The sequence below is a fragment of the Sebastes fasciatus genome, chromosome 18 (assembly GCF_043250625.1).
Source record: "Sebastes fasciatus isolate fSebFas1 chromosome 18, fSebFas1.pri, whole genome shotgun sequence".
Taxonomy (NCBI): Eukaryota; Metazoa; Chordata; class Actinopteri; order Perciformes; family Sebastidae; genus Sebastes; species Sebastes fasciatus.
The window spans coordinates 11,751,946-11,778,930 of NC_133812.1; the positions used below are offsets into that span (position 1 = coordinate 11,751,946).

Consider the following 26,985-nt stretch of genomic DNA (forward strand, 5'->3'; position numbering starts at 1 on the left):
TAGTATGGTAGTATGAGTATTGGAACACACAGATGGACTCTAGTTCAATACCTCACGTCATTTCCAGTATGGCTCCAGAGCAGAGGTCTATAATTAACTGGTAACTGAAAACACCTGTGTGGCAGGGCCTTTAATACCAACTTAATTAAATTAAATGAAAGAACCGATTCATTTCCACTCCCTTTAAATTGTGATCACGTCAGGACATGACCTGCCGGATGTAATTTAATACCAGTATTATCAAAAAGATGTTGCGGCATGTCTGAGGCATTATTCTTATAAGCAAAATCTTTTTACTTCCTTGTGTAATATAACCGGTAAAATGTTCAAATGCCATCTGGCGGAGCTAAATGCTACTGTAATGGAAGTGCTACTCTTACGTATGACTGCCAGCAGTGTGATATGAGTCAGGATAACCTAATAAATTCATATTGTGTGCTGAGCCTGACCTCTGACCTCACGTGGAGGTGAAGCATGGGTATATTCCCCAACTATAATGAAGACATTGATTCATGCGGTGAGTACATGCGCTTAATAAAGTACCACAAATGGAACATGTAATCTGTCAAAGCTGTTTTTAATAGGCGTCACATGGAGGAAAAGGCTGCCACTGTTAATATCCTCAGTCTTCCTATGTGTGGGGTGCTTGAAAAAACACGCTCACCTCAAGCACTTGCACCATCATCAAGTGCTGACGTTTTAAGTCAGTTGGTATTCAACACAGTGTCAAATGTTTTTTTGTTCACAAGTTCAGCATCAGTTCAGTTATTATTACTCACAAACAACAGGACTCGCACGCCGCAAGCCCCGATCTCGCAGAACACGGTTGTCAGTCTTATTTGTTAGTTAAAGTGAATTCACACACATGTTTTGATGGATGGGGCTAAGTGAGGGGGGAGCTATGCCAGCGTTAGTCTTCCTGTGGTTTACCTGAGCTCGGAGTGATTGGCTGAATTAGGCCTGCTGCGTCTGCGCCTATACCTTGCCTAAAAGGAATCTGCAGCGACAGGCTAGCTAGCGTTCAGCACTACCTGTTAGATAAGAGGGTTTTTCATAGATGTCTCCTATACCAAACGTTTCATTAATAAAAATACACCTGAATTCTCTTTATGTACAACAGAAAAAGAAACATTTTCACCTGCATATTCAAGATTCGTTTTTTTTAATATTAGGTATAGATCTTCTGTATTAGAAATATCACTATTTTCTGAAATGAGGATCTTTGAACTAATGTAATAATGATCATCTCACCCATAAATCATTGAAGTACAATATTTACATATAATACAGAGCCCATTTAATCTGAAACAATATTAAAATAAATGTTCAATAGATACAAAGGTTTTTTTTTTTAATTCTATTTATATTTCAACCTTGTCAAGGAGTCCTTACACACTCCAAAAATGTAAAGCCATTCTCCTCTAACAAACTATTAAGTGCAAACAATTTTTTTTTCCATATAAAAAACTATGATTGCAGCATCCAGCGTCGAGACAGAGGGCGATAACAAGCCGTCCCCCTCCCTCCCCCTCTCCCTCCCCCTCCCAAGTGCTTCCAAAGCAGGTCTTCAAAATATTTTGCTTGTGTTCCACCGTCATCAATTCAAAATGGGAAAAAAAACCAAAAAAGAATGAAAGAAAAATCTGTGCAAATACACTTTAAAGTGTGATACCGGCTGATTAAAATATTTGTAAAGGAAGTAACAGGTGTCGAGGACTGGGGCTGCACACAGGAGATTGCCCAGGAAGTGGAAAGAGACTTGGCGTCGGGGATATGCTGCTGCTCCAAAAACACTCCCTCATTCTTATTCCCTTTATCTGTGAATACATTTGAAGATACAAAATGTAGGAGAAAATGTCCGAATTAAACCCATACAAAAAAGGTTAGCATGTCTAGTCTTTTGAAGATCTACAGGCACAAAGGATTGGGTTACTAGAGTTTTGTTATTTTCAGACTAGACACGACTTGATATGACCACAGATGGAACAATGAGCCAGTCGACCCCGTCCCGTAAACCTCCTGGACGATTTAAAGCTTGCCATCTTACTTCCAACGGCACCCTTTGTCACCGCTCAGACAAAAAAACAGGGGGCGTCAAGTTTCTAACCCTGGCTTTGGCCAACATCGGTTATCTAAACATGAGCAGTAACACAAAGAGAGCATCGGGGTGGTTTGTAGTGATGAGAATGGAGGTGACACTGGAGGTCATGTGGTGTGTGACAGTGTGTGAAGAAGCGCTGCGGGGCCTTGGCCTTGGTCATCCCCCCGTCTCTGTTGCATGGAGCTGTCATTAGCAGCACCAGCACTGGGGCTATACTACTGTTCCACTGGGGGAGTTGGCTGGGTTGTTTTGAGATGATAGCAAACCCTGTGGAGAGACAGATAACACACATTGATAACAAACAACAGTGTTACGTGGATGCATTAAAAGAGGCAGAATAGTGAGGCCATGAGGTTTACTGTCGGAGAAGATGTGCTATTAACCATCAAAAAAATGCTGAGGGTTTTAGTGTAAATCTTGCATGAAATAACCAATGGCTGCACACAGTGGCGTTAGCGGCTTCTGGATGCAGCGTGGAAAAATGCCTGTGCTCGAGACAATGCAAGCTAAGAGGTGTCACATGACAGTATCCTCGAGAGGCCTGTCACTCACCACTTTCCCAGGCCTAGCCCATGTGCAAACGAAACCCTCCTGACAGGCTGTTACCAGACAGTCCTCAAGGAAGATTAACACAGTGAGTCTCTCGTGAGCGATCTTCTTGCACACCAGCGGCTCGAGCAGCGGCACGTCCTCCATGCGCGGGCACAGCGTGGTGCCCAGAGTCTTGGCCGCTTCCGCTTTCGCCGTCCGCGTCGAGCTGAGCTGGTTGAGCTTGTCGCTGCTCTTGCTGCTGATGTGGCCCATGCTGTGGTTCCGCTTGTGGTCCTTCTCGTGGCGCTCCTTGCGCGAGTCGTGTAGCGACAGCGTTGCGAACTTGCTGACGCCGGTGGCAATGAAAGCGCTGTCTATGATGCTGTTGCCCTTGGTGGCGGTGGTGGTGGCGGTGGTGGTTGTGGTCGTGGTGGCGGTGGTGGTGCTGCTGCTGCTGTTGCTGCCTGTGTGACTGTTGGGGGTGCTGCCCCCTGTTGGGTTGGAGGAGTGTGGCAAGCTGTTGGACCGAGGCAGGGTGCTGGGGAGGGAGTTCGCTGGGTTGCCACTGGTGCTACTATTGCTCGCATTGTCTTTACCATTGGTGCCACTGGGATTAGTGGCGGATACAGTAGTAGTTGTAGTAGTAGTAGTAGTAGTAGTAGTAGCAGCAGCAGTAGTAGTTTGTCCAGTGGCTGGAGGGCTTGTGGCACTCATAACATTAGTGTGAGTCCTAGTGCGGGACAAAGGGAGGTGAGGGAAGAGAATGTCCTCTGTTAGGTCCCACAGACACAGCTGGGTATCCTGTCCCACTGAGCCAAACCTGTACGTCACACTAACAGGTCTACTGTCTGTAGAGTTCCTCTTAGAAAGCCGAGAATGAGCGCTGTTGGCTCTGTCTCTGCCCGCACCGAAGTGAATCTGCTCGTGGAATTCCTCATCGCTCCCGCTGAACTCAGCGGGGGGGTCACCGTCCTCCACGCTGGTGGTGCAGTGGTCGAACGCCACCACACTCACCCACGACTTGTGACCGTGCCCCCGCGCGATCACTCTGCAGTCTGAAAACGACCACACCGTCACCAGGTCGTCCTCCCCTCCCGCCACGATGTATCGTCCGTCGGGGCTCCAGCACACGCAGAGCAAGCCGCCGAAGTAGCTCTTCATAGTCCCGTGGAGCTCTGCGGCGTCGAAGCCGAACACCCGCAGGAAGCCGTCCTGGCTCGCGCACGCCAGAAACTTGCCGTCCGGAGAGAAGGCGAACTCGTTGAGCGCCCCTTCGCCGACTGTCCAGCGCAGTAACGGGTTGCGAGCCGACTTGCTCTTGCAGGTATGCACAGCATAGTTTTCACCCTGCTTAAGGAGCTGGTAGTGAGGCGCCGTGGTGCCGCAGGTGTTTTCCACGTTGTACAAATACATGCTCCCACTGGAGTGGGCCACCAGAAACAAGCTCTCCGAACCAGGAACCCATCGTACACACGTTACTCGGGACTTGTCGATGAGTCTCTGGGGGGGAGACGGACAAAGAAACAGAGAGAGAGAGAGAAAAAACAAAGACACTGGTCAGCTAGTTATTCCATTATTTTAGACAACTGAAATTTAAGTTGTCTTTTAGTTGATCTAAGCATCAGAACATGAGACGCTGACTGGAACCCACCTCTTCATTGAAGAGTTTGCTGGTTTCCTTCTTTATCGGGTCGATGAGCTGCACCTGTCCTGCTGAGAAGCCCACCAGCAGGGAGACGCTCTCTGCTGTAGCTGTGATGGGGTTGAAGTCGTGACATGTCGGCTGCGTTCCTTTGTATATCCTCTTGTCTATGGGCTTACTAAGATCAGCAGCCTGGAACAATGAGAAATATAAACAAATGATTAAGTGTCAACCATTTAGACACTGCTTTGAAAAGACAAGCAGCTGTGATTGTGACACTTGCTTGGCTACTCTTTAGACATTGCCTCTCCTTCAAGGTGACCTCTAATACTTAACTCCACTCAGCTTTTCTCCAAAGATTTCTAGATTGACATATGATCTATATATACTTCATTCGCAGTAAAGAACACCAAGCCTAGAAATTACATTTGATTCTCTCAAACAGCACCAGGGGACATCTTATCTCAGATCAGAATGCCAGAAATGGGGTCAAATGAACTTTAAGACTGTGGAAAAATACCACTTTTTAAAAACTAAAATCTCTGCTTTCTACTTTTGTTGGTGTCTACAAAGTGCCAACCAAATGTTCCGGGTGCATGATAATAACGAATTATGACATATGGAAAATCATTATCCAAAAATAGAGAGGAAGATCAGCCCAGCCAGACCATACAGGTTAACTGTTTAGTCCATCATTAAGTGGAGCATTCCATTCCATAAGTCAGCATTCCAGCAGGCAGTTGACAACACAACTCAATTTAATCCAAACCTGACACTGAAGATTTAATGAAATGAAAATGTGATATAAAATTCATCTATTTTCCCATACCATAGGACACAAGTTTGAATCCTGTAAGCTTGAATAGAATGGCCATAGTCATTATCACCAATCATTACAAAACTGACCCTATTCATCACTGAGAAATAATCTGTTTTATTATTATTATTGTAGGAAAAAAGAAGACAATTAGCTAAACCTGTAGTAGGTCTAAAAGGAAAATGATTATAGACCTGATGAACATAGCTGCTAACCTGGCAGGGGTGTATCTGGCATTGGACCAGTGAAAATGTGATATTTATTTATTTAATGGCTTTACTGCTGCAACTCTCTTGTGGTCTACTTTAAAAAATGCATTAAAAAAGGAGTCAGAGAGAAAGCTTAGGGGACGTAATTAAAAAGTTGTCAGTGTTGTCGAAGTGCTACAATGATGATAAGGTTTCCCTATTGGCTACAAAAATATTTTACGGAATAATGAGACTTCATGAAGAGTATTTTTTAAATCAATTAAATCATACACAAGCTGGGTCAAGACCACCGACGGCAGACTTTTGTAGGTCATCTCGGTTGGGGAAGTGATTGCCTAACATCAGAGGCAAGACACGCCATTAAAATAAATATAAGAAGAGATGGGCTGAATGAATAGATAAGCAGAATTTCCCCAACTATTGAGACAAGTGGGTCGGCCATATACTAATGTCCAACTTGTCCAATAATCCCCATCAGCAATCAGGCAGCATGACTTCTTATGATTCTATAGTCGTCTCTGATTTTCATCTAACAGATCACAGTCATGTTTTCTGTTTGCTATCAGAGCTGCAATGAAGTCTAGATGTTACAGACCATGCCAACTCATTATTCAACTTCAAGCTGGCTTGTAGACATTGACATTTTTCTTGACTTTTCTGTCAACATACAAATTTGAAATAATATTGCAAGGGAGGAAGAGTAAAAAAAAGATCCAGTCAGAGTTAGTTAAATCAAGAGCTGCAGGGAACAGGCGCTCATTATAATTTCGCCGAACCACCAAAAACACCACCGAGGTAAACAACACGTTTGCATCGTGCCTGCATTCCAAGAATGTGATTGGGGTTGTAAATAGTACGTCGCAATGTAGATGTCCATAAGAGTCACTGTTAATTGACCCTGAAGCAAATGCATCACACTTTAACCTGAAATTGTCCCCCAAATATTAGCAAATCATCTTTGTAAGGTGTCCTTGGGTGTCCTGAGAGGAGCCACCAAATAAAATGTATTATTATTTTTATTATTAGTAGGTCTCAAGTGGTTGTGTTTGAGACAAACCAATTTCAAATCAAAATGATAAGAACAATATAGCAAATGTTCATTCTGTTGTTAAACTGACTTGTATTTGCAATTGTCCTAGAAATTAATCATTAAAAATAAAAAATAAAAATACTTAAGTCATAACCAGGTAATTATCTGTATTAAAAATAATACTGGAATAACCCTGATGCTGCTTTTAAAAGCTGGAATTAGCTGTTACTGACTGATATCTGTTTACCCTGTCTTTGGCTGTGTTGAGTCTACTTCCTCTCATAGTTTTGACTGTGCTGTGAGATTTTGAGAGAGACCACTGACTGAGGGCAACTGAATTGGATAAAAAAGCAGCAGAGTTCTCATAGAAAGGCTAGGCTGCTGATTGCGTATTCAGTGGTGGCTGCTTCAGGGACATCATCATCAAGCACGATCACCACTTGTCACAGTCACACCATCCCTGCTAAAAACAAGACCTAACATGGCTTGCTGCAATGACATCATCACTGTGTGCAACCAAATAGTGGATCATATTACATCACATCCAAAACCCCTGACAGTAGAGAGTGCACACATCATTACATTACATCACGGATAACAAAACACCCCTCACTACCACTTACAATGTGAACACTTTCAGTTCTGTAATATATCTGCAATATATATCTGCAACCATCTTGGACTCTAACCACTGGCGCACTTTACACTTACTTTACACTATACATCCTATACCACTTTATAGACTGCACATATGTACATATTACATTTATTTATTGCACATACTACATTTATTAATTGGACGGACTGCACACACTATGTTCACCCATTCACTCTGTACCTTTAATATCTCTATTGTTTTTCTAATTTGTGTATACCTCTACCTCCCCTGTGTTTCACTCTGTTTGCTGATGTTGCTGCTTTGACACCTGAATTTCCCTCTGGGGATTAATAAAGGTTCATCTTATCTTATCTTATCAATTCAATTCACAGGTTAGATACACACAGCACTAAGTATTTCTAGAAAACAAACTCAAGTACTGAAGGTTATTAGGGTGTATGGGAGCTTGTTAATCCAGCCTTTTAACTGCAGCCATCCTGTGTTTCACTCTGTTTTGCTGATGTTGCTGCTTTGACACCTGGATTTCCCTGCGTGGATTATTAAAAGGTTCATCTTATCTTATCTTACCTTAATAAAAAAAGTTGACCCTGCTGGTTGTGCACACTGTTGACACTTGCCACCCTTTATGTATAGCTTGTAAATAAGAAGGAGGATAAACAAACACAGACATGACAAGCCTTTTTCTCACGTTATCCAGTTGGCTGGAAAAATCTCGTGTCGCAGCTCATCACATCCAAAACCCCTGACAGTAGAGAGTGCACACATCATTATTATATCACAGATAACAAAAAAAACACTCACTACCACTTACAATGTGAACACTTTCAATTCTGTAATAGAAAAGAAAAGTTGACCCTGCTGGTGAGCACACTGTTGACAACTTGCACACCCTTATATATAGCTTGTAAAGAAGGAGGATAAACAAACAGACATGATAAGTCTTATCTTATCTTAATCTTATCTTATCTTATCTTAATAGGAAAGTTGACCCTGCTGGTGAGCATACTGTTGACACTTGCACATCCTTATATATATATATATAGCTTGTAAAGAAGAAGGAGGATAAACAAACAGACATGATAAGTCTTATCTTATCTTATCTTATCTTATCTTAATAGGAAAGTTGACCCTGCTGGTGAGCATACTGTTGACACTTGCCACCCTTATATACAGTATATAGCTTGTAAAGAAGAAGGAGGATAAACAAACACAGACATGACAAGCCTTTTTCTCACGTTATCCAGTTGGCTGGAAAAAATCTCGTGTCGCAGCTCATCACATCCAAAACCCCTTACATTAGAGAGTGCACACATCATTAATACACCTCTCCAATCCTTTACAATGTGAACACTTTTACCTGTCTGTAATAGAAAAGTTGACCCTGCTCGTGAGCACACTGTTGACACCTGCACACCCTTATATATATAGAAGGATAAACAAACACAGACATGACAAGCCTTGGAAAAATCTCGTGTCGCAGCTTCATCACTTGAGTGAGGGAGAACTCAAACAAACTGAGGGACCCTGAAGTGCACACAAAAACAACAACTACTGTGTCGATGTTAGCTCAGAGATGCTAATTAGCTCGGTCTGCTACATGGCCTTGTCTTTGACAACCTGCGCACTTCAATGACAGCAGCTCAGAGAGTTGACAGCCCTGCTGTTCAACACGTTTCAAGAAGCCCACATGTAAAGCTACTCGCTCCCTACACAGCTTTGTGTCGTGGCTTCATGTGTCAGCAGCAGCAGGTCAGCAGTGTTTACCTTTCTGACGCCTTTGTAGATATAAAAGTAGAGTTCCCGGCCCACATTGAAGCAGATCCTGTCGCCGTTGCCGGACTGGTCGTTCACGTTGACGAAGGAGACCTTTACCGGGTTGGACCCTTGCGAGTTGAAGGGCACCCTGTTCGGCCGGCTGTACTCGGAGTGAGTGAGGAGTTTGTAGACGCCTTCTCGGGTGGTGAACTGAGTTTTAATTTCGTTCATCTCCTTCCCTCCTCCCTCCGCCGCCATCTTGGAAATTGGCGTTCATCCTTGTCCGAGGAGACCCGGATGTTACCGACTGCGCATGCGCGTTGCATGTGAAGCTCCTGCAGCCATGCGTGTAGACAGTTAGTATAGTCATGTGAGGTAAGACTAGGAACATACAGTGTTTAAGTGTAGAAATAGGCTTCAAACCCAATAACAAGCACATAATATACTAGTATATCTAGTATATATATAGTATATCTATCTATATCTAGTAATATACTAGATTATACGTGTAAAAAGTTACAAACAGTCCCTTTAATAAGAGACAGCATTTGAATGCTGGATATTACCAATGCAGACACAATTAAATTAAATGGCGATTTAAAGTCGCAATTGTATAGACAATACAAACAATAAGTCTAAATTCTATAGACAATACAAACAATAAGTCTAAATTCTATAGACAATACAAACAATAAGTCTCAACCCCCCTCGGCACAACACAAAGCGTCTGGTAAATTTGAAGGTAACAGGAGGGTTAAACACTGTGTATTTTCCTAGTCTTACCTCACATGACTATTCTATCTGTCTACAGATAGTGCAGTTTTCAAGCGGAGGTCAGCCTTGGTTGTGGAGCCTGATGGCTACCAGCAAGAAGGACTGACCCAGACGCTTTGTGTTGTGCCAAGGGGGATGAGACTTATTGTTTGTATTGTCTATACAATTGCGACTTTAAATCGCCATTTAATTTAATTGTGTCTGCATTGGTAATATCCAGCATTCAAATGCTGTCTCTTATTAAAGGGACTGTTTGTAACTTTTTACACGTATAAATCTAGTATATTACTAGATATAGATAGATATACTATATATATCTATCTATATCTATCTATATCTATACTAGTATATTATGTGCTTGTTATTGGGTTTCTTCTTCTTCTTCTTCTTCTCTCGGTTTCTGGCGGATCGCAACCAACTTTAAGGTGCATACCGCCACCTACTGTACAAGAGTGTGTAACATCATGTCATTTGCTCTTTACTCCTACTCTTAAGTGTATAAATAGGCTTCAAACCCAATAACAAGCACATAATATACTAGTATATCTAGTATATATATAGTATATCTATCTATATCTAGTAATATACTAGATTATACGTGTAAAAAGTTACAAACAGTCCCTTTAATAAGAGACAGCATTTGAATGCTGGATATTACCAATGCAGACACAATTAAATTAAATGGCGATTTAAAGTCGCAATTGTATAGACAATACAAACAATAAGTCTAAATTCTATAGACAATACAAACAATAAGTCTAAATTCTATAGACAATACAAACAATAAGTCTAAATTCTATAGACAATACAAACAATAAGTCTCAACCCCCCTCGGCACAACACAAAGCGTCTGGGTCAGTCGTTCTTGCTGGTAGCCATCAGGCTCCACAACTAAGGCTGACCTCCAAATGAAAACTGCACTATCTGGACTATCTGGACTATCTGCATCTATCTGCACTACCTGCAACCACCTCTCCTAACCACTGGTGCACTTTAAACTTTAAACTTACTTTACACTATGTGGTGGCAGTTTCTGTTAAAACAAGACACAAACCAACGTAACAACTTGTCTTTCAGGGAATTTAATAAAAAGGCATACATTAATAACTAAAACATCTGCAGATGGACTCACGAGCACAGCCACCTGTTGTGGACTGTGGCAAGTGAGCCCCGAATACAAAGAGTAGTCAGTATTTATACATTTAAAGCATAACATGAAGATAAGTGCAAAGAAGAAAGGAAGAGAAGGATAGAAAGTATATCAATGCGTCAGCACACAGCAGACAACAGAGCATCACAAGACATAACAAGTATTTCAGCAATCTGTTGTTTGCAGTTACAGAGAACTAAAATGTCAGGTCACTGTCCTATGGTGACAAAGTTGAACATGTGAGGCCCTGAGATTGTCTAAAGGTACAGTGTTAAACTGCAGATATGAAAATTGCCATTACACACTACATCCCATTTACCATTTATAGACTGCACATATTACATCTATTTAATGTACACGACATTTTTTTATTGATGGACGGTTCACGCTATGTCCATTCCCTATGTTCATTCACTATGCATATTCTGTATTTCTATTTATTGTTTTATACATTTTTTGTACATCTGTACCTCTGTATCTGCGCTTTGCTGCTTTGACACCTGAATTCCCCCCCCCCCGGGGATTAATAAAGGTTCACCTTATCTTATTATAAGTATAAGGCAAGCAACATTTTTGTTGCATATAATTTTAGATTCACTGAAATTGTGTAGGCTATTTCTCTTTACTCAGGGAAGAAGCTGTATGAATAGCCATCAATTTGTATGAACAAAATACATAAAAACACTAGTTTAGTGGACTACAGCTAAAAATTAAGAAATACATGTGGCCACAGAAGATACAAAGTTCTCAGACTGAGATTGAAACTAATGGACTTTGCTGTAATCAAATTATTAAAGTAAGTATATCCGATCATGGATATCCCAGGATATATACCGCCACCATCCACTTCTATATTCCAGGAACATCCCTCTCTGTATCATTGCTCAATTCACACATGCATGGTCTCACTATCTTATTCTAGCTATTTAACCTTTGAGGAATCTGGCTCTCTCCTTCAGAAAATATCATGTTACACTGATTGCAACAGTTCTCCATGTTTCTCAGTTACATGAATAGTCAGCTTCTAGTAGTGTGGAAGAATTTCGATTATATAACAGATCTGTAGCAAATGTAATACACTGCCATCCTCTGGTCAGCTGAAGTCACTAACATCCACACTGGACCAGAGAATTCTAGGCTTATACATGGTTGTATTTACTGTGTATAGTCCCACATTTGAAAACCCAGTGTGTGAGTTGTTTATGGTATAATGTAAATGTTGGGGGTTAAGATCAGATGAATTACAGTACACTAGTAAGCCTGCACCTTCTCCCTTTTTCTTGTGGCTCTGATAGCTCTCACCAACATACTGTTTTGCCAATTTGCTAATCGTAATTATGTCTAATTACTATTCCCTGTGTAGCATTCCCTGGGTATCACCTGAGCAAGAACTTAGTTTTGACTCATGTTTCATTTTAACAACCATATTATGAAACTATTCGTCATGTTTCCTTCAACTGAGAATAGTGCTAAAACATCAAATCATGACATTGAATGTCATTCATTATAGTTGCTCACAGTAGTCGAGTCAATTTTATTTGTATAGCCTAATATCACACATCATAAATTTACCTCAGGGGGCTTTACAATCTATACAGGATACGACACCCTCTGTCCTTTACAGTACGACCCTCTCATCGGATAAGGAAAAACTTAAAAAAACACAGTACATTTTACAATACATTTCTAAATTATTTTAATCAGCCCTACAAGGTACACATGTCAAAGCCCTATGGCAGGGCAGGGCCTACATTACTGAACTTTTGAATGCCAAATACCCTTAATGTGGTCCTTGGTTGTCGGACCTGGGCCTGCCAATTATCCCAACAAATTGAATTTTACGATTGTGGCCAATAAACTCATCTTCATGTTAAGGTGGCTGATTCTGTTTCCAAAGTCCATTCGGTGAAGACCACAAGATGAAAGTGAAAGCTCTGGAAATTTTCCAGTTGGTGGACCTTGTGCTAAAACAGCTATATTAAAGTTTATTGATATTATGTTTTAAAGTCATATACAGCCAAAGAACCTCAGGAGAAATTTATTTTAATGTGTATCTCAGCTTCTCTGTGAAATCTTTGAGATTCACCCCAATCTTGCACGCCAAAAAAAGAAATGGGCCTGCTGTCTATAGGAAGCCTTATGGTGTATGTGTGTGTGTGTGTGTGTGTGTGTGTGTGTGTGTGTGTGTGTGTGTGTGTGTGTGTGGCACCTCGACAGCAGCTGATAGCAAAGCACTGCGCAGCTGTGACGCTTTACAGGGGGGTATGGGGCCTAACAGCTAGACAAGCTATCAGGAAAGCTCTCATTGTGAGTGACAGGCACTCCTTGTGACTCTGCGGCCCTACAAGGGCACATAAACTTTTAGGGCTCTGGTGTCTCATTCGCCACCCCCCCCTTGCCGGCCATTCCACAACACCCCCTCCTCAATGTAGTGAACGTATCTTCTGGAAGCTTCTGAATGGGAGCTTCGAGAAACCACCCCTGAAGTATAAAAAGACACCGGCATGTCGTGGGGGTCTGCATAGAGTCACTTCAACACAGCAAGTGAGACTTACTGCACACGGGAGGAGCAGAGAAACACACGCTCGGAGCTCATCGAGAAGAGAAGCTCAGTGATACATTTGACGACTATCATCAAGAAGCAACTGTAGGAAAAGTTTCTATTCAAGGTAAGACTGGAACTCCTAAAATCAAATTATTTTTTTTGCATTGGTTGCTTAAATGGTAGGAGCACAGGCAGCACATGCAGAACAGAAAGAATACTTGCTGCAAATTAGAATACATACATAAAAATTGCACAAATATAAAGTTCTAAAATACAATAAAATATAAAGTCAGTTATTTGTAGTGTGGCAGAATAGCTCCTTTACCATTAGCATCAAATTGAGACTGTAACGTGCACGGAACACATGGCAAAGCAGGGTGACCCTGAGTGTGAACGCAATGGCGGAGGAGCAGGAAAACCGGTCCACACAATGAGCAGATACAGTAGTTTCACATCTTGATGCAGAAAAAAATATACAACAGTAGTTGGGGAAGTGTTTGACTGCAATGGAATCACATAGATACCAACTTTTCTATTTTAATCATGAATATGAGGAACTGAAGAAATGTTCCTACGAGGCTTTTTTTTTGGTTCTGAATACAATTGCCTCACTTGTGTGAAAAACAATAATAGATCTGCTCTACAGTTGAAAACCAGATGTAGTTTTTCTACCATTTTTGAATTTCTAGCTGCTTCTTCCTTCCTTTAACTTAAAGGTGTTGGATGACACATGGTGAAGCATTTGGGGGTTGGGGGAAGCATCCGAGCTCCACCCATTTAGCAAATGGCAAGTCTTTGATTGACAGAAGGAACATGTGTTCGTCTGCCATCCGCAGCAGCTAACCCCCTCATGCCATGAGGCTGCCTTTAACAAGGGGGAGGAAGAGATTTCAAATGTAACAGCTGGAAATTATTTCCAGATATCTAACTTTTATTTTAGAGCAAATAAGCATAACTATGAATCCAGTATAATATAATATAATATAATTAGGGCTGTCAAAGTTAACACGATAGTAATGCCACTAATTTCTTAAACGCATTAACACAACTTTTTTTAGGTTGCAGCGGGCTCATTTTTAAAGCTATTGAAGATACTGGTATCATATGAAACTAGAAAAACCTAAGGAATCCATTGGTATCTTAAATTTTGAAGAACTGGCATGGCCATTTTCAAAGGGGTCCCTTGACCTCTGACCTCAAGATGTGTGAATGAAAATGGGTTCTATGGGTACCCACGAGTCTCCCCTTTACAGACATGCCCACTTTATGATAATCACATGCAGTTTGGGGCAAGTCATAGTCAAGTCAGCACACTGACTGTTGTTGCCTGTTGGGCTTGAGTTTGCCATGTTATGATTTGAGCATATTTTTTATGCTAAATGCAGTACCTGTGAGGGTTTCTGGACAATATCTGTCATTGTTTAGTGTTGTCAATTGATTTCCAATAACAAATATATACATACATTTGCATAAAGCAGCATATTTGTCCACTCCCATGTTGATAAGAGTATTAAATACTTGACAAATCTCCCTTTAAGGGTACATTTTGAACAGATAAATCATGTGCGATTCATATCTGATTAATCGCGATTAACTATTTTAATCAATTGACAGACCTAAATATAATATTATGTGCTTTCCTTCAGATGCCTGCCGCTGGAAACGTTATGGAGGACGACGTGGAGACCTTTGCCTTCCAGGCTGAGATCGCTCAGCTTATGTCCCTCATCATCAACACCTTCTACTCAAACAAAGAGATCTTCCTTAGAGAGCTCATCTCCAACTCCTCAGATGTAAGCAAACTCAGCATTGTATCATACAGTATATGTTCCTCAAATGTAAACAGCCCTCGCATGTATGCAAACATTGCTATTTTAACAAGCTCAACCCTTCCGCACAGGCCTTGGACAAGATCAGATATGAAAGCTTGACAGACCCCAGCAGAATCGAGTCCTGCAAGGACCTGAAGATCGAAATCACGCCCGACGTGCTTGCCCGCACCCTGACCCTGGTGGACACGGGAATCGGCATGACCAAGGCTGACCTGATCAACAATCTGGGCACGATCGCCAAGTCCGGCACCAAGGCTTTCATGGAGGCTCTGCAGGCTGGAGCTGACATCTCCATGATCGGTCAGTTTGGCGTGGGTTTCTACTCTGCCTACCTCGTGGCTGAGAAGGTGACAGTCATAACCAAGCACAACGATGATGAGCAGTACATCTGGGAGTCTTCAGCTGGAGGCTCATTCACAGTCAAGGTTGACTCCGGTAAGTTCCCTCAGTGGTATAATATTCAATAATTTGCTGCATGATGAATACAATTTGGCTCATAACCTGAGCTCTGCTCTCATCATTGATGTTTTTTAGGAGAGCCCATTGGCAGAGGCACAAGAGTGATCCTCCACCTCAAAGACGATCAGACAGAATACTGTGAGGAGAAGCGCGTCAAGGAAGTTGTGAAGAAGCACTCACAGTTCATTGGCTACCCGATTACCCTTTATGTAAGTTCCATTAGCAGACCTAATGACAACCAATGATATTGAAATGCTTAAACATAATTCCTAAACCACCGCTCTTTCCATATATTTAAGGTGGAGAAGACGAGAGAGAAGGAAGTGGACCTTCACGAGGGAGAAAAGGAAGAGGAAGGTGAGAAACCAGAAGCCGAGAACCAGGACAAACCTAAGATTGAGGACGTGGGCTCTGATGAGGACGAGGACACAAAGGAAAGCAAGAACAAGAGGAAGAAGAAGGTCAAAGAGAAGTACATCGATGCCCAGGAGCTGAACAAGACCAAGCCAATCTGGACCCGTAACCCCGATGACATCACCAATGAAGAGTACGGAGAGTTCTACAAGAGTCTCACCAACGACTGGGAGGACCACCTTGCCGTCAAGGTAAGACGAGTCTACTGGTGATAAACATGCCAAAAAGTGCTACATATTTGCAAAATTGATCGTTTAATGTGATGTTTTTCAAGCTAATAAATTCATACTTCATTCTTGTCTCTTGCAGCATTTCTCAGTGGAGGGTCAGCTGGAGTTCCGTGCCTTGCTCTTCATACCCAGAAGGGCTGCATTTGACCTCTTTGAGAACAAGAAGAAGAAGAACAACATCAAGCTGTACGTGCGCAGGGTCTTCATCATGGACAACTGCGATGAGCTCATCCCCGAGTACCTCAGTGAGTAACATATATTACTAATCGTTCACACATAGTCTGATCTTTCGAAGATATTAATGGCTTTAAAAGTATGCATTCTATCTCTCATAAGTTGTACAATTATTGTGTTAGTTGCATTGGAAGGTTAAGCTGTCTTTATCTTCTCTATTCAGATTTCGTCAAGGGTGTGGTGGACTCTGAGGATCTGCCCCTGAACATCTCCAGAGAGATGCTGCAGCAGAGCAAGATCCTGAAAGTCATCCGCAAGAACCTCGTCAAGAAGTGCCTGGAACTCTTCGGCGAGCTCGCCGACGACCATGACAACTACAAAAAGTACTACGAGCAGTTCGCCAAGAACATCAAGGTTGGTGGATCCATCTGAATTTATGTTTTTTTCGCTGAATTTCACATGTTTAATGTTGAATATTAGTAACACATCATTTCCCATTTAGCTTGGTATCCATGAAGACTCCCAGAACAGGAAGAAGCTGTCTGAGCTGCTGCGCTACTACACCTCAGCTTCTGGAGACGAGGTGGTTTCTCTGAAAGAATATGTTTCACGCATGAAGGACAACCAGAAACACATCTACTACATCACAGGTTAGCTTTTCAACTCGCTTCTTTTTGTTTTTATGATTTTGCTTCAAAGTTTTCCCCAAAAGTTGTTTCATTTTGATTCAATGAATTTACATGAACTTTCACAGGTGAGACCAAAGACCAGGTGGCTAACTCTGCCTTCGTGGAGCGCCTTCGCAAAGCCGGCCTTGAAGTTATCTACATGATCGAGCCCATCGATGAGTACTGTGTCCAGCAGCTGAAGGAGTACGATGGCAAGAACCTGGTTTCAGTGACCAAGGAAGGCCTGGAGCTGCCCGAGGATGAGGATGACCTGAAGAAGCAGGAGGAGCTCAAAAATAAGTTTGAAAACCTTTGCAAGATCATGAAGGACATCCTTGACAAGAAGATTGAAAAGGTAAAGGAAATGGCAGAATCTAATGTTCCAATGCAATTAATTGTCAATTATGCTAATATAGTATAGCCAATTTTATTTGATCATGACAATAATGCTACATTTCATTATTGCCAGGTCACAACCTCCAACCGCCTGGTCTCCTCCCCCTGCTGCATCGTCACCAGCACCTACGGCTGGACGGCCAACATGGAGAGGATCATGAAGTCTCAGGCCCTGAGAGATAACTCCACCATGGGCTACATGACAGCTAAGAAGCACCTTGAGATCAACCCCCTGCATCCAATCGTCGAGACCTTGAGGGAGAAGGCAGAGGCCGACAAGAACGATAAGGCCGTGAAGGACCTTGTCATCCTCCTGTTCGAGACTGCCCTGCTGTCTTCAGGATTCACACTGGAGGACCCTCAGACACATGCCAACCGCATCTACAGAATGATCAAGCTGGGTCTTGGTACGTTTTTTTTTCTACTTCACAACTGACATTACAGGAATTAGTCTGTTTATCATAGGCCTACGTTAATAAGTGGCTTTGGTTGCTAATTTTATGCATTCTCATTCACAGGCATTGATGATGATGACTCTGCAGTTGAGGATATCATTCAGCCAGCTGATGAGGATATGCCAGTCTTGGAAGGAGATGATGACACATCAAGAATGGAGGAAGTTGACTAAAATACTTCAGGAGACTCTTTCCCTGCTTTGTTAATTATTATTTTTGTAATTATATTGCTTCTTCAAATAGACATCTCACTCATTTCACACAACTCTCATCTCTTAAACAGTATTAACTAGTCAATACAAGTTAATAAATGGAATTAATGTAGGCCACAATGTGGCTTAGTCTACATTGTTATCAGCTGCTTCTATAAAACTACTGACAATCATTAAGAGTGATATAAAGTCACTGGGAATTTGACTTATGTCTCTTTTTTGTAACATTTTTTATGAAATGCATTCAAATTTGTAATAAAAAATATTAAGAAATAAGACCTGCAATGTCGCTTACTGAATCTACTGCATGCTGAATTTCATTAATTTGTTTAGTTGAAAAGGGATATCCATATTTCAATTCAATTCAATGTGAACAATATTGCCAAAGCGTCAATTCAATAATAAAGAAAAAAGAAAAAAAGAACAGAATAAAAACAAAAACATATATATACATATATACAATTCATTAAGCAAATTACAATATATAGATATTTTAAAAGAACATGCATGTAAATGGAAGAAAACAATAAAAAAGTAATTAATATTTGTTGTGTCAATAAAACAAACAAACAAATAAAAAACAATTAATAACAATATATTGCAATATCTTATAATATTAAGGATAAATGTAAAATAAATAAAAAAATAAAAATAAATAAAAAAAACATGAAGTAGAGGAGTAAATAAAAGTGTGAGTTACATATATTATGTGTTGTTGTGGTTGTCTCTTAGATACAGATACAGATACAGATACAAATTTATTTATCCCCGAAAGGCAATTCAGTTTCTTCAGTCCACCGAGACATATACACATTCATACTGCACAATCATCGATGACAGAGGGAACACATTAGATGGCATATGGGGAGGTGCAGATCAACAAAAGTACAAGAATAAAAATATTTGCAATAAAAACAATAAATACAAGAATAAAAACAAGACGAGATCAAAGAATAAAGGAATAAATAGAATAAAGTGTAGTATTACACATTGCAAATTACATTCGAGGAATGTAACTAATTGCAAACACGGACAACCATTATATGGTTAGTGCAAAATAACTTTACATTCAAAGTAAATAAAACTTGTATTAGGGTGTGACATGAACTGACATAATACAAGTAACTCTCGTCATCAACTTTTATTTTAATAGATGTTCTGGAATTTTCAGTGAACACCGCATGGTTCATCCTAGTTCTCCTACTTCCGCCCGCCCTCAATCCTCTCCTTTTAGTCCCGCCTCCTCCACCCAAATATGGACAGAGTTGTGTGCACACGTCATGATTGACAGCCCACCGGGCCTGTCAGCGGCCACCACCGTAGCTGTAAGCGAGGAAGCTTCCAGATGGTTCTGGAAGCTTCAGGTCGGGATATTCTCGAACACTCGGAGAGGATAGAAAAGCTGCGCACAGCTGACCTGTCTGTCAGCAGCATCTACACACTGTATCTCTCTACTAGTGTCTACGACTGCTACCACCTCCACACAGCTCACACCGGAGAGGTTTCACTGCACGGAGGACCAAGGTAAATGAATGACATATTTTATTTAATGATAATTTAATGATTAACCGTTTTCCATCGACAATAATGTTAAAATGACATGCCTTGGATGCAAAATATGGTGATGACTATGAGTCAATGTAGTTCATGTACATGGTGTTATAATCAGCTTATGACAATACTATAACCTGTGATTTGCTTTTATATTTTTTACATGGAGATTTGTAACTTTTTTTATAACATTATCTTGGCAACCATCCCGCCCACATTTATTACCTTTGCATCCCTCAAAGGTGGCTGACAGCAGCAGCCACATGGACCACATGATGTGGTGCACTTGTTAGGCAGGACTTATGATAAGCAGGAGGCAGAATTTAATGCAATTAAATCAGATCTCCTGAGCTGAGATTGTAACATTGCAAACTCAGTGAAGTACAGAGGAGATCATTCCATCCACAAGTACTGTTACCTTTGCAGATGGTTTAAGAGGAGGAGCTTTCCATTCTCATGGAAACTGCTAGAGAGTCCTGTTTGCATCTTGGTACCTTCTAGAAAGGTGCAATTCACCCGGTAAACCGGCAGGTGGAGTCTTACCGTTTTGCTGATATGTAATCCTTTAGCCACGCGCTCCTCTCTCTCTGATCAACCAATAATCAAGCCTATCAATTGCTATTCGATAAGATAAGATAAGATATTCCGTTATTAGTCCCGCAGTGGGGAAACTTGCAGTGTACAGCAGCAAAGGGGATAGTGCAAAAAACATGATCTAAACAAAGTGTAACAAAATATGAACCATTTAAATAGAAGGAAGTATAAAAATAGGAGCAGTATATACAGTATTGACAATAAACAGACTATTAACAAAATTGCACAATTGGAAAATGATATTGCACAGTGAGAATGAATGAATTAATGAAATTCCACCTGAAAATATTACAGGTTATTGTCAATCTCTTTGTTTTTTTGCACAGATATTAATAAGATGGACAGCTGGTGGTAGTGTTAACAGTGTTGTGTGGTTATTATCATTCAGAAACCCCACTTCAACCCACTACAATCACCCTCTACACCAGTTCTTGGTCCCTTCCCAGTCCTGATCCCACTGGCCTACCCAGGAGTCTCATTCACACACATAGATACCAGGACAGGGAGAAGAAGAAGGGGGAACCTCCCCCTCCCCCCCCAAAAAAACCCCAACAACAACAATAAACCACAATTAACTTTCTACAATTTCCAGTTTTTATTATATTTGCTGAAATAAAATATATATTATATAACTTGTGTAAAGACAGAAGCAGGTGGATCTTGTCTCATTTGCTAAAGATGGATTAAAGGCAGGTGGGGCACTGAGCAGAGCTGGACAGTCTGTTACACCACCTGCCTGCACCATTGATACATGCTTATCATACTGATGCATACCTCACTGTTATTTCGGATTACTCAAGTCAGTGTTGTTTGATAATTTATTTATAAATTTATTTGACAGGGACAACACATTTAGGCAATGTTACACTCTATTAAAGTGCAACCGATGCAATGCATATAGGACTTTTAGCCGTTGCTAATTTGCAGACCTTGTCCCTGGTTAGGCTTTTAAGAAAATATTAAAATACATAATACCACATCATACATAAACTCACATAATACAACACCATACATTACAACCAATTTACATAAGTATGTTCCCAATCGTAAATCAGTGACCACAGGTTTGGTTTAGTTTCAGCCTGTGTTTCACCTTTTCATTAAACTAAATTACACATTAAAATTAATGGCACTGACAGGTGATGGACAATATTGATGGATACTCATTAACATAATTGTCATGTAATAAATAGTGTTGACTCTATTATTGTAAGATGTAACTAACCCGAGGGGGATTGGCAGTGCTTGGTGTAGGTGTGACAGCGGATCCTCAGGCAAACAAACCTGCACACATGTCCGTAACATGCCTGGATAACTGCAAAAAAATAGATAGGAGTAAGTAAAAATATAAAAGTGTCCGACATTACACCTTGTGGCAATGCATCCAGTTTGCTAATCTAATTAAGATAATTGTGTAGGCTTTTGTGCGCTGTGCTTTAGGGAGACAAATGGTGCCAGTTTATAGGACATACAATTCATTTTGTGTGTGTGTGCATGTGTTATCCATGATATATACGTGTATCATCTAAAAATAGTCATGTGTCCCCTCTGTTTAGATGCCTGAATTACACGACCAACCAATGGAGGAGGAGGTTGAGACGTTTGCATTCCAGGCGGAGATCGCTCAGCTGATGTCCCTGATCATCAACACTTTCTATTCCAACAAAGAGATCTTCCTTAGGGAGCTTATCTCCAACTCCTCAGATGTAAGTTTTGTCATAGTATTAGGCTAAAGCTGTTTTAATCTCATGTTGTGTCAACATTTGTTTATTGAGCTCATTTTAAGTTTAAGCATTGTAATAAGCTGTTGCTATTAGGGCTGTTTCGAATACCATTTTTTGGGCTTCACAGCTTCGGTGAGAAATATTCGAATGTATTCGAAGCTTCGAAGCTGGTGCAGGCTGTCTGTCTGTCTCCATCTCCCCCGTTTCAGTACTCGGGACAGTGCTGCTGCTGCGCTACTGTACACACACCCACCTCTACACACAAAAAACAGCCATATCCGTCTGTGAATAACAAATAATAATTAATGTTGAATATGAATAATAAATAATGTTGTATTATACTTATTTCATGGGTTAATTTAGGATATATATATTATCATTACACACTTATAATTAAAAAACAACAACAAAGCATTCGAATACTGATTTGGAGGTCGATTACCATGGCAACGGTTGAAGCTTTGAAGCATTCGGGTCAGCCCTAGTGGCTATAACACATAGTAATATGCTAATAATCAAGGAATTGACAAATCCTCCATCATTTAAACGGGAGTTTTTCTGTCAGCTTTTCAATTAACGGGCTTTTTTCCCCCTCCAGGCCTTGGACAAAATTCGCTATGAGAGTCTCACTGACCCCTCCAAGCTGGACGATGGCAAGGAGCTCAAAATCGAAGTTATTCCCAACAAAGAGGAGCGCACCCTAACCTTGATTGACACGGGCATCGGCATGACCAAGGCCGACCTGATCAACAATCTGGGCACAATAGCCAAGTCCGGCACCAAGGCTTTCATGGAGGCTCTGCAGGCTGGAGCCGACATCTCCATGATCGGTCAGTTTGGCGTGGGCTTCTACTCTGCCTACCTCGTAGCTGAGAGGGTCACGGTCATAACCAAGCACAACGATGACGAACAGTACGTCTGGGAATCCTCTGCCGGAGGCTCATTCACAGTTAAAGTGGACACCACCTGTAAGTAATATAAAGGCCATTACGCTGTTGCTCTTTAACAATTTGGTTCTATTGATAAAGGGGTACCTATCTGTAACTTTCATTGACCCATCTTTTCCCCACATAGCTGAGCCAATGGGGCGTGGTACCAAGGTGATCCTGCACTTGAAAGAAGACCAGATAGAGTATATTGAGGAGCGAAGAGTCAAAGAGATTGTGAAAAAGCACTCACAGTTCATTGGCTATCCCATCACGCTCTTTGTAAGTACTCATTTAAGTTGTTTAATGAATGAATCAGTTAATAAAGTAATCCCAAAAACCATGACCAGTGACTGAGTTCTATTTTTATGCAGGTCGAGAAAGAGCGCGACAAGGAGGTGAGTGACGACGAGGCAGAGGAGGAGGAGGAGAAGGAGGAGAAGGAGAAAGACAAGGATGAAGACGAAGACAAGGACGAGGACAAGCCCGAGATCGAGGACGTCGGGTCAGATGAGGAGCACGACCACGACCACGACCACAAGTGTTCAGACAAAAAGAAGAAGAAGAAGAAGATCAAGGAGAAGTACATTGACCAGGAGGAGCTGAACAAGACCAAACCTCTGTGGACCCGTAACCCAGACGACATCACTAATGAGGAGTATGGAGAGTTCTACAAGAGTCTTACCAACGACTGGGAAGACCACCTGGCTGTCAAGGTAGGTCTCTTAATGATGTCTTGTCCATATCGGACATATTTTAATGTAAGTAATATGATCAAATTTGAAAACTGATCTAGTCAACCTTCTTTCTTGCAGCACTTTTCAGTAGAGGGTCAGCTGGAATTCCGCGCCCTGCTCTTTGTGCCTCGTCGCGCTCCCTTCGACCTCTTTGAGAACAAGAAGAAGAAGAACAACATCAAGCTGTACGTGCGCAGGGTCTTCATCATGGACAACTGCGATGAGCTCATCCCCGAGTACCTCAGTGAGTATTAATCCAAATGGGAAATTAATAGCGTATACAATTAGTTAATAAATCAAAAAATCTGATTATATATTTCAAATAACAAATGTCATCGTATACATTTTAATATATTGCTGATCAGGTTCTCTTTTTCCATCCTCTCAGATTTCGTCAAGGGTGTGGTGGACTCTGAGGATCTGCCCCTGAACATCTCCAGAGAGATGCTGCAGCAGAGCAAGATCCTGAAAGTCATCCGCAAGAACCTCGTCAAGAAGTGCCTGGAACTCTTCACTGAGCTCGCCGAGGACAATGACAACTACAAAAAGTACTACGAGCAGTTCTCCAAGAACATCAAGGTTAGTGTCCTCACCTTTGCACCGCGCGAGCTGCGTGTGTTTTGGCAGCCACCTTGTGTTAAACCCTTGGATACTTTGATATTGTCATCACAAATCCTGCCAAATAGTAATCTGAATTTTCATTTCTGGAAGTGAAAAAAACTTAACAAGAATCTGTGGAACTGTAGTTAATGATTACGGGTTGTTCCGCTGACCTTTTACACAGGAGCCATCTGTCTGATCCTTTGGCCATATTGTCCTAATGAAAAGCTGCTTTGGATCTTGTTTGGTGCTCCTTACTGCCATCTTCTGTTTAAATGGAGGCACTCTGGTTTATCAATGGTTACACCTCGGCAACCAATATCAGTGTTTTTTCATGTTTAACACTGATATAGTTGTCGTGATTAGGGCTGCGTATTGGCAAGAATCTGGCGATAAGATACGTATCATGATACAGGGGTTACGATTCAATATATTGTGATACAGTAAGCAAGGTGATATATTTCTTTTTTCTTTTTTTTTTTTATCTAATTTTAGGAAAACTGTCATATAAAGAACACACCAAAAGTTTACTTTTTTATGCAGTCAGAACAGTGGGATCTGCATTTATCACAGTAACTGTAACATCCAACATCATAGCGCTACTTTTAGAGGGCACATACACTGAGAGGGTGCATCTCTTTGCAAACTAAATAAAATACTAAGTGTTAATCTTTGCATGTAAACTATTAATTAAAAATGTATACTGTGTTTTTGAGAATTGATACAGTATCACAAAACATAATATCCCGATATTAATTTTTTTTCCATATTTTATTACACCACTAGTTGTGATGCAACTTTGTTTTCAACTGCAATTTACTGACATTTAATTTTATTCATCTTTCAGCTTGGAATCCACGAGGATTCTCAAAACAAAAAGAGGCTGTCTGAGCTGCTGCGATACTACACCTCAGCTTCTGGAGACGAGGTGGTTTCCCTGAAGGACTATGTCACGCGTATGAAGGACAACCAGAAACACATCTACTACATCACCGGTGATGATGCTCTTCACCCATAAACCGTTCATGTGAATTAAAAATGACATGAACTGAGTAAATGAATGTGATGTTACATATATTTCAGGTGAGACCAAAGACCAGGTGGCTAACTCTGCCTTCGTGGAGCGCCTTCGCAAAGCCGGCCTTGAAGTTATCTACATGACCGAGCCCATCGATGAGTACTGTGTCCAGCAGCTGAAAGAGTTCGAGGGCAAAAACCTGGTTTCAGTGACCAAGGAGGGCCTGGAGCTGCCTGAGGATGAGGACGAGAAGAAGAAGCAGGAGGAGAAGAAGACGCAGTTTGAGAGCTTGTGCAAGATAATGAAGGATATCTTGGAGAAGAAGGTGGAGAAGGTGAGAAGATTAATAAATTAAACAACCCCATGAGGTGTTGTATGACTTCATATTATCCAATGTTGTGCAATTAAGGCAGAAAATTGTGTTAATTGTTGTTTAACCTCCACAGGTCACAGTCTCCAACCGCCTGGTCACTTCCCCCTGCTGCATCGTCACCAGCACTTACGGCTGGACGGCCAACATGGAGAGGATCATGAAGGCCCAGGCTCTGAGGGACAACTCCACCATGGGCTACATGGCTGCTAAAAAGCACCTTGAGATCAACCCCGACCACCCTATTGTGGAGACCCTGAGGCAGAAGGCAGAGGCTGACAAGAATGACAAGTCTGTGAAGGACCTGGTCATCCTGCTTTTTGAGACGGCCCTGCTCTCTTCAGGATTTACCTTGGATGAACCCCAGACCCACTCCAATCGCATCTACAGAATGATCAAGCTGGGTCTTGGTGAGCATCAGTGTTTATTGACGCAATGTATATAGCTTTGGTGACATTTGTATGGATGGTTCTTGCACATTTATGAACTATAAATTATTCTAGTGAAATTATTTTAATTAAAACCTGACTCATAATGTTCCTACTTCCTTTTTTTAGGTATTGATGAAGACGATCTGATACCAGAAGAACCCATCTCTGTTCCCACTGAGGACATGCCCCCTCTTGAAGGGGACGATGAAGACACATCAAGGATGGAGGAGGTGGACTAGGCCGGTTTCTGCTGCCTTGTTAGCATTCAGAAGTAGTGTTACATAAAATTTAAAGTTTAATGTTGTAAATGAGCCTGGAGTGGCTCTCCCCTCAACCCCCTTTTTGACCAAATTCTTTAAAACCTTTATTTCCCCTTACATTGACCATATGCAGCTCAGATTCATTCCTTTTTAGAGACTTGTTTTTTAAGTTGTCACTTTTTGTAACTTGAGTTTTATCAATGCTTTTTTTTTTTTTTGTATTTATTGACATTCCAATGTTCTTTGTGTGTTACTTTAACTGTAAATACTATCAAAATTGGTACGGTTATTTGAAAAGGGTGGGACCCATAAATAAAGGTTTACCATGTTAACAAGTTATATTTTGTTCATTCTTACAGATTTTTTGTTGTGAAGACAACAATTTGTAAAGGTACAGGAAGTTACAGCTAATGACAGGAAATATGTATAAATTCAGTTCAATCATTTAAACCACAGTTGAGTGAAATTAGCATTGTGTGTATGAACATAACTCACACATGATGTAGCCAGAGCTGTCTTCCACAGCAACTGATATGTGTTGCCATTAAGTCTCGACCTCCCTTACTGTCACATTGCAAAATGTCTGAATTAATAACATAAACAGATATCAGGTGCCGAAATAAAAAATTAGTGGAAGAAATAAAAATAAGGGAAAAACAAAATACAAATAATTGTGTGTCCTCAAGTCGTTGGGTAAAATGACCAGGATGGGGACACTTGCAGTGCGGTGTAAAATAGGGCATGACCTCAGGGGTGACTCC

The 26,985-nt window shown here is 41.1% G+C and overlaps 3 protein-coding genes across 3 annotated transcripts; 2 read left to right on the plus strand and 1 right to left on the minus strand.

The window, feature by feature from the left end:
* Nucleotides 1–558: 558 nt before the first annotated feature.
* On the minus strand, nt 559–9,018 carry wdr20b (WD repeat domain 20b). Its single transcript, XM_074615088.1, has 4 exons — nt 8,714–9,018; nt 4,284–4,466; nt 2,654–4,132; nt 559–2,368 (listed from the first exon to the last, which is right to left on the minus strand). Exons 1-4 carry the CDS (start codon nt 8,960–8,962, stop codon nt 2,312–2,314), a joined length of 1,968 nt encoding a protein of 655 aa, XP_074471189.1. The 5' UTR covers nt 8,963–9,018; the 3' UTR covers nt 559–2,311.
* A 4,035-nt stretch (nt 9,019–13,053) lies between these two features.
* On the plus strand, nt 13,054–18,291 carry hsp90aa1.1 (heat shock protein 90, alpha (cytosolic), class A member 1, tandem duplicate 1). The gene is made up of 11 exons (XM_074615186.1): nt 13,054–13,297; nt 14,820–14,966; nt 15,074–15,440; nt 15,540–15,673; nt 15,764–16,069; nt 16,188–16,353; nt 16,506–16,696; nt 16,785–16,932; nt 17,037–17,305; nt 17,420–17,753; nt 17,865–18,291. The coding sequence occupies exons 2-11, from the start codon at nt 14,820–14,822 to the stop codon at nt 17,972–17,974; spliced, it is 2,172 nt and encodes a 723-aa protein (XP_074471287.1). The 5' UTR covers nt 13,054–13,297; the 3' UTR covers nt 17,975–18,291.
* Nucleotides 18,292–19,375: 1,084 nt separating this feature from the next.
* LOC141755876 (heat shock protein HSP 90-alpha-like) lies at nt 19,376–26,563 on the plus strand. The gene is made up of 11 exons (XM_074615184.1): nt 19,376–19,537; nt 21,715–21,864; nt 22,481–22,850; nt 22,957–23,090; nt 23,183–23,524; nt 23,624–23,789; nt 23,934–24,124; nt 24,993–25,140; nt 25,229–25,497; nt 25,610–25,943; nt 26,091–26,563. Exons 2-11 carry the CDS (start codon nt 21,715–21,717, stop codon nt 26,201–26,203), a joined length of 2,217 nt encoding a protein of 738 aa, XP_074471285.1. The 5' UTR covers nt 19,376–19,537; the 3' UTR covers nt 26,204–26,563.
* The last annotated feature ends 422 nt before the right edge of the window (nt 26,564–26,985 follow it).